Genomic DNA, 8,909 nt, shown 5'->3' with positions numbered 1-8,909 from the left:
CTGATAAAAATCAATTAATATACTATTATCGGTTGTTATCACTGAATTTGCAGTTATTCTTTTCTCGTTTTGTATTTAAAATTGTACTCATTTGTTATTTAGCAGCTTGTCCGGGCCCAGTGGAAGCTTTCCCCTTCTGAGATGATTCTGCAGTATCATTTGATTGATCAACATCCATCTAAAAATTTCATTAAATTATTAGCTAAAATCAATAATTTAAACAGATTTAAACAGATTAAAGTACAAAAAATTTAAAAGTTTAAAAAAAATTTATTTTGATCAATTTAGAATTCATTTTTTCTTAGTTCTTTTCTTTCTTTTAAGGAGCATTTACACTGGTCATAACCGTATATCGTATGTCGTAATCTGTGAGAATTAACTAATCATGGTATTGTCAACAGTTGAGTATTCCTATCTTACAGTCAAATGAGAGGGGAATATTCGCCTGTGATTGGTCAATTCTTACAGATTACGGCATACAATTACGACCAGTATAAAAATCTTCCCTAAATCTTGATATTTTTTATATACATATATATACAAATATATACAGTGTCTGACAAGATTTCTGCCAAACGCGTTTTGTCGAGCAGATTGAATAAATTACCGAATATTGATCTTCAATAATTTTTTATACTTAAATACTACTCAACTTTACAGAAAAACAGCAATTAACAAAATTGTTTATTTTCTTCTTATAGCTCTAAGAATTTTTTCAGAACTTTTTAGTACTGAGTTTTCTTATTGGCAACTATTTCTTATCAATATGAAAAAATACGGTCTGAAAAAATTCTCAGAACTTTATAAAAAGAAAATAAGCAATTTTTGTTTCTTGTTGTTTTTCTGTAAAGTTGATAATATTTGAGTAAAAAATTAGTGAAGACCAATATTCAGCAATTTTTAGTAATTAATATCTCGTTAACCATTACGAAAATTGCAAAATGGTAGAGGACTTTTCGATTCAATTTAGTCCGCTCTATCTACAAAAAGTGTTTAGCAGAAGTCTCGTCGAACACTCTGTGTGTATGTGTATATATATATAAAACGGGAAAAAATATTTTATAGTAATCAAAATAATATTCTTGGTACACTTTCAATATTATATAACAAAAATTTATATGACATAACTTGTGTCATATCAAAAATATAACGTATATTTTGTACCTTTTCTTCTTTTTCATCATCGATAAGAATGGGTCCATTTTCAGCCTCAAATTCTTTCAGTACTGCATCCAAATTATATCTTCGTCGATAGTTCACGAAAAATGATCGTAAATGGGCTTCAGTTTTGGTACCAATAACTTCAGCAATTGCGGCAAAATCCTTTCCATATTTTCTAATGCCTTGAACCGCTAATAGCAATTCATCATTTGTCCAACGTGCATTTATACGGCCTGACACTTCCGGCGGTCGTAGATGGTCGATACCATCGGTTGTCTTTCGCTTTAGTGCGCTTACTTGTTGTTTGTTAGCTTGTATCTGTGCGATTTTGAAAATTATATAACATTATAAGTTACACAATATATACAACAAGTAAGAATTAAAGCCTATAACGGTCGAACACAATATATAGTTATATAAAGCATAATTAATTATATTTTTATTTTTAATATTAATTATATTATATTTTAATTAAAAATATTATAAAATGCATTAGTCACGAAAGCATTGTTGCGTCTGCAATCCTAACATTCAAGACTTTTATTCTACTTTATAACATTTCTTTAAAATACTTCAATATAACATACCTTAATTGTTAACAGTTTCAAATGGGAGTGTTTGCATATGCTTTCATGATTCATTACGACGATATAAAAAATAAAGAAAAATGTATCCACACGTTATATTTTTATAGGCTTTTCTTTTGTACTTGTTAACATACTTGACGTTTTAAGCTAACGATCTCAGTGTCGATAGCTTGCAAACTGTTGTTGGCTTGATTTGGTTGACCAGCTAACGCCGCCAAATCATCGTGATTCACAACTAAGCCCCGGGGTGGTTTTCTTTTATTCGTACGACCCGGCATGGAAGTTAACGGTCTTGCTACACCGGTACGCCTAAACCATCAAAAAACGTAGAATGATTTTAAGAATCCGAACATGAGGCTGGTCTATATTGTATGTCAATACCATTAAGTTCAAATAAGTATCATTAATAAGAATATATATAGTTTAAAACAAAATACGAAATAAGCAAGCTTCCAAGGATATTCATTAATTTTAATTGCTTAAATACGAACAAATATATGCGTTTATCTATAAAAAGAAGTATTTCGAATAAGCATTACTGCATTGAAAAAAGTCAATTCAGTTCCAGTAACTTATTTTTCATATGAATATCCTTTCCGGCGCTTATTGAGTTGTGTATAATAATTTATCTATTCGCAATCATTGGTATTGACATTTAATTTGCGTTCACTGTTTAATTTACCTCCAATGTAGATAGCAGCTATGACACGCATGTCCCTTGGGCGTCGCACGAACACTATGGCATGCGATGCCACAGTTGCTACACGAGCCCTACAACACATAACACCCTTTTAAAACCAAAATTTTGATAACCCCCCTACCCATAAATTCCTATTTTTTAATTCATTATCATTTATCGTCTCCAAATGCTAAGAATTAATTAGAAAAAAATCATTAAAGTAATGTGTTCATCAACAAGTCAATTTTCGCATTTTCTTAAAATTCGCTCAACTGTGATGGTATTAGTCGAACTAATTTCATAAGCTAAATATTTCATAATTCGCATTTTTCTGCTTTATTTCCTTAGTAAAATGTTAATTAATTTTGACGTCACGAGGAATATTTTAATATTACGAGCAATTTTAATATCACAAGGAATTTTTAACGAGAGAATAAAACATACATATATATACACACATATATATATATATATATATATACATATATACATATATATATGTATATAGGCCAGTGTAGCAACAATACACGTGATACATTGAAGAATAGCAAAACACAGTAGTAAAGCTAAGCTAACTATACTATATATGCGAGTGGGTAAGGTTTAGGTTGAGTACCTGAACCTGAGGGGCGTTTTCCGAGTCGGATGGGGCCTTAGCATCAGTGCCTTGGCTTCCTGGCACAGCTTGGTTCTTTCCACGACGTATTCCGCGGTGGATCGTCCATTTCTGGAACGTTCCACATTTACGTTCACATATCGACATAACGTCCAACTAAATTATTATTTATTTTTACGTGCAACATATTTATATAAATTGAATAGAATTTCATTATCATGTAGAGTATTGTAAAATTTAGAAATTTTTTACTTATAAATTTTGTATCCTACATATATAGATTTTATAGCAATAATCTACTAGCTTTTCTTGTCACCATTGGCATTATAATAATATAGCTCGGTTTTCTGCTTTCATTATACATAATATGGTATCGTGTGGATACATTTTTGGAACATGCATAGCAAGTTTCCAGTTATGATTCTTTATATTCATACCAATTTGTGCCATGATAGCATATCTATTTGCAAAATAATTGTGTGAAATAGCCAGAGCAGTAAGCTTATATACGGAAAAATTTATTTAATACAGAATTAAGGAAAGAAGGGAGGTATTAACATATTAAATATTATAAAGAACTACAGATTACAAAAAAACAAATAGGATTATTCTCTACAATTATCATGTTTAATATTATTTATTTTCTGTTTTAGATTTCGCATCTTTATATTTATCTATATGTTAAACGACAAAAAAAAAAGGAAAAAAATAGACAAAACAATTTTTTTATATTAGAATAGAGCGCATGCACAAAAATTTATTGTTGAAATTATCTTCAAAGAATCCTTACTTTTTCTTCGGATTCGCTATCTGTGTTGGAACCAAGCTCACTTCCATTTTCGCTGCCATTTTCACCTTCTTTGCAGCCGCTCGTCAATTTACGCGCTTGCCTGTCCATCAATGATGTTCTAGTTCGTGTCTTCTTCCAACTGTAGTAATATTTCACAAGACTTGCGATAGATTTATCAGGTAACTGTACAAAAATTATTGAGAATAAATCATTTACATTAATTATCTCATTATTTAATGTAATTTAATTTGTTAGATAAGAGCTATAAAAATTATAAAAGATATTAAAAAAAACCCTTTTTATATCTTCTTTCCTTCTGTTTCTTCTTTATTATAATTGAATTTTTTGAAATTTTTAGTTATATTTTTTTATAAACATATATGAAACTTGGAAATATTTCATATACATGTCTACTTCAAAGCATCTGTAATGTTACATTAGTAACATAAATATGTGCAATTATAATCATTACATATAATTTTGTCAATAAAAAAGAATTTAGTATAAGTTATAATGGTTTAGTTATAATGGGGTCAATTATTGTTTTTAATTCTTTAATTTAATAACATCAAAGTGAGACTTTTCCTAAGAAAAAGCTTACAATTTCTTGCTTTATTTTGTATTAAAATATTTTTTATTAAATTACTTTTATAACTTTTCTTTATTGCATTAAATAAATATATATTTTCAAAATTTCTGCTTTTTTAAAAATATGTTATCAGATTATTAAGATCCAACAATATTTCGAAAATAAATATAATTAGTTCAATATGTTAATACATTTCAAACTTTAATTGTTCATGAAAAAATTAATCAAAATCAAATTAAAAAATTTAATAATTAATCTAAATATCATAAAATATATCAACACACCATTTGCCGAATGCGATGGAAACTTTTGCCATGAAATTGGAACGCCTGCTCAAATAATACTTTATCTTCAACCGTCCACTCGTCAGGAAATGGTGTAAAATTTGCCAAATCCAGGACTGCGCGTTCCAAATTATGCTTATGCCAAAATAACATTCCCAATGCCTGTTCTCCATTGTAACCATATTTTTCTTTAGCCAATATAATGTATTCATCCACTGAAAAAGGAATTATGCATTAGTCATCAATATTTGTTTATACAAATTAATTAACTTCCTTAAGTTTATAGCTTACATTTTTGATCCGGTATATCCGTGGTGGGTGACCAAACTAATAATGCCCTATCGGGACACTGATCCAACCGACGTTCTAAAATACATGATAAATAATATAGTAAGTTTTGTATGACTCGTTAATTAACGGAGGCGTTACAAGGTTCTAAAAGATACATTCCAGCACAAAATTTGGAGAGGTATAAATTTTAATAAGCATCAATAATTTTTAGAATGTCCAAAACATATAAAAATTGATTGCTCCATCTATAATATTGTCTATATCCCTACTACGTAGAGTTCTAAGGCTAAGTTCCAATAATCATTGCCAATAGTGAAGATCTGTAGCATAAATTATATCCTATCTATAGATATTTTTAGCACTAGCAATGAATAAATGGGTGAAACTTTCTTTTTTTTGGAGGAGAGGGTTGGATCTATCGTGATTGGTGTTTCATAGACCTGCAATTCTAGGGCTAGGGTGCAAAAGCAAATTCTAGTATAGGGTGCATAAGACACTCATAATGTCTCCACTACTTAAATTAATATTTTTAATATTATAAAGATCATAAAGTACCATTGACAGGAACAAATTCTGGAACGACGACTTGATAATCTCGTCCAACTCTTATCTTTTCTGCTGGAACTGAGAGAAAAACTTTAGTATTCTAACTAATTGCCCAGCAAACGAGAATGGATGAAAATGGATTGATATTTTTTTCTATCCAAATGCGTATTTTAAATAGCGAATACTTTTTTTGGATTTAATTGAATTCAATTAGTTTCAATTGGATGCAATTGGATTGAAAAACTGCATTTCCTATTCAAAATTTTGAATTAAACAGTATTTACAATACACAGAAAAAGCTAATATTATTTTTAGATTAAAAGGCATAGAGATATATGCTCCATGCAATTCCTATAAATAAATAAAAATGCATTCAGGATTGAAAAGCATTTATTTTAACATTCGTGAATCAATATTTCTGAAAATCTGAATCCTTTTCAATTCATTTCAATCCTTTCTCATTTGCTGGGTGTATAGCCATTAAAAAGTAAAAGATATAATTATATCTGTTGCATTTGTTTGAGTAATAATGATTGAAGGATTTTAGTAACAAATCTCTACAATTATTTATTTCAATTATTTTCCATTGAGATTTCCATATGTAGCATAAAGTAGTAACGTCATCTTAATATATTCTCATTGCGCTATTATAAAAATTGTTTTATAGAATATTTATACGAGAAATAAAAGTTTAGAAAAAAATTTTTCAAATACAATTTTTCAAAAAATATTTGCAACTCCAAAAGACGTTTGAACGGTAAGAAGTATTGAAGACTCTTAGATTTTTACGTGTTTCAGTACGAAACTGTTCATTAATTCTGACTCAAAATGTTCCTTCCAAGTATTTTTCATGTAAAATTAAACGTCTCGATAATCGGTAATTGAAACATCGCGTGTTAACGGCGAGATGAGAATTGACGGTACCTCCTTCCTCCTCACTGGACGAGTCGGACTGTACGTTAGGGCTGGGGCCTCGAGATCGACGGCCGTTACGCACATTTTCCGAATTTCTCTCTGCCAGGACCATCGCAACGTAAGTTTTCTCGTCGGACGGGAATCGCAATGCGTTAAATCGCGCGGATTCGTCGGCGCCGTAACAAGCAGGACGCGAGATGCGATGAAATCCTTCGCAAATGCGTCTGAATCAGTACCCAACTGCTCACGTTCACAATTCTCCTCAAAACTGCATGATAGTATGGAGAATTCGACCGAGATTCTTCAATTGTCGTTTCGCGCGATCGTAGCGAAAGTAAAATGGCCGACTACCACGCGCGACCTCATTGGTCGGCGTCGCGTTTGGGGAAAAAAATGGCTTGGCCAAATTTCTCGTAGTAACGACTCGCGAAGAAAGCGAGTACCGTATGAAGCCGTTCGCGTTTCACGTTTTCGTTTCCTTTACACAAAATTCTCTCACTTCCGTTCAAAATTCTGAAATGTGCAGCAGCAAAGCTGATTTTATATTCTCGAATAACACCAGTGGACATACGTATACGAGACTGATTCGCGACTTGCGAGTCGATTTTAGCCTTTAGCATAGAAGACTAAAGGTACATTTACATGTACTGATATTTTCCGCGATAATGGCTCTGGCACATCAACACAATGTGCGACGCGATATGCTACACACTGGACATGATAGCGATGAGCGATAAGCGGAGAATGTAGACTTTTATTATCATACAAAAATTTTATTCGTAATCGTAAGGTTTTAAGCAATTCGGCCAATCACAATCGAGCATTTCAAAACATAAGATCACAATTTTGATTGTGGTTACTTGATTTATTTGAAACCTTACGATTACAACTAAAAATTTTTATACAGCGTCTACAATAAAAGTAGCGATCGTAAGGTTTTAAGAGGAAGAAAATTAACGCTTAATATTTGTCAATTTCTATCATGTGACTTATTTTGACGAAAATGAGCCTCGAACGTTTGTTTGAAGAGGCACCTTTATGCCAAAAACGAAAAAAAGTTGGAAAATTACAGTTTTGTTACCGACTTTTAATGTCAACTCGTAATAATCTTTGCTTCATATATGAGTTTTATACTTCGTACATATAAAATATCTTGGTATGGATTAGAAATTACATGAACAATCAATGTTGAGTACTTATAATTAGATTTAAATACTTAATACAAAAGATTAGTTAGTTATAAAATTTGTACGTATGTACGTGAGTACAAAATTGATGTAGTAGTATATAAAGATATGTTGATATGTCGCATTTTATCGATAAACCAGCGATCTCATCGGAGTTTGGGTTTCACTTTAGGATCCTCTTAAGTCGTAAAAAATTAACCAACCACAGAGTGCTTTCCATTTGATAACACAATTGATACAAATTGACACAAGCGTCGTTCTATCCTTGTTCAGGATAATCAAACATTCAGAGAGTGACAAAGATAGAACGAAATTTGTGTTGACTTGTGTCATCAAATGGAAAGTACCCAAAGTCGAGTATGAGAAGAATAATTAATTGATCAATTTTCTACAACTTGCAACTGTTATAAAATTCTTTAATATGATTGGCCTTGCTCTTAGTTTCTCATTGGATCTAAATGTATAAATCAATCATATTCAAGAATTTTAAAACAATTGCAAAGCTGCTTTTTCTGTTGAACGCAGCCATTGTGGACATCGTGTTAGATCTAGGCAGTGGTCCATTATGCACTGCTAGTACTGAAAATCTATAGTTCACGTTACGTGTAGATTTTCAGTACTGGCAGTATATCGGAACACGCCTCTAGATGAATACAACAGGGAGTGTTTACTCAACTATTGAATTTGCTGAACGCAGCCAATGAGCGCGTTCAAGCCGAACAATGTTGCTAGTCACCGAGCGATTGAATATAATTGGTTGGATCTATAAGTAACAATCAATTATAATAATGATTTGCTCGGCAAGCAGAGCTAATTGTTTTGTTGACTTGAATGCGTCCAATGGCTGTGTTTAGAGAAAACTAATCAATTAAAGCTTAGTGATTCTTTAATATGATTAGTTCCTACACTTAGATTCAGCGAAGAACTAAAGGCAAGAACCAATCATATTAAAGAATCACTAAGCGATAACTGATTTTGCCGTCACGACGTGTTGCGTATAAAAAATTAATTTTAACTGCTTTTTTATGCTGATACTCCACGCTTTTTAAATCAAATAGATCACATAAAAATTAGCTAACGTCAATTTTGATCAGCTGACTTATACTTTGACGCTAAAAATGAGAGTCGAGCGAAAAGTACTTTTAAGCAAAGGTTCCACATACTTTATACATTAAAATTGCATATGTCGTATTATTTAAAATTTTGTATAGTCTATTTTAATTATATACTATTAATCCGTATTCAAAATTCTCTTTTACGATAT

The 8,909-nt window shown here is 31.2% G+C and overlaps 1 protein-coding gene across 1 annotated transcript; it reads right to left on the bottom strand.

Moving 5' to 3' along the window:
* Positions 1-35: 35 nt before the first annotated feature.
* On the bottom strand, positions 36-7,011 carry LOC108746221 (REST corepressor 3). Its single transcript, XM_018482857.1, has 10 exons — positions 6,468-7,011; positions 5,553-5,621; positions 4,998-5,072; positions 4,707-4,921; positions 3,834-4,016; positions 3,044-3,154; positions 2,431-2,519; positions 1,883-2,057; positions 1,165-1,479; positions 36-178 (listed from the first exon to the last, which is right to left on the bottom strand). Exons 1-10 carry the CDS (start codon positions 6,568-6,570, stop codon positions 95-97), a joined length of 1,419 nt encoding a protein of 472 aa, XP_018338359.1. The 5' UTR covers positions 6,571-7,011; the 3' UTR covers positions 36-94.
* Positions 7,012-8,909: the final 1,898 nt, after the last annotated feature.

The sequence above is a fragment of the Trachymyrmex septentrionalis genome, unplaced genomic scaffold (genome assembly GCF_001594115.1).
Source record: "Trachymyrmex septentrionalis isolate Tsep2-gDNA-1 unplaced genomic scaffold, Tsep1.0 scaffold161, whole genome shotgun sequence".
Classification (NCBI taxonomy): domain Eukaryota; kingdom Metazoa; phylum Arthropoda; class Insecta; order Hymenoptera; family Formicidae; genus Trachymyrmex; species Trachymyrmex septentrionalis.
This window is presented reverse-complemented; position numbering and strand designations above follow the sequence as displayed.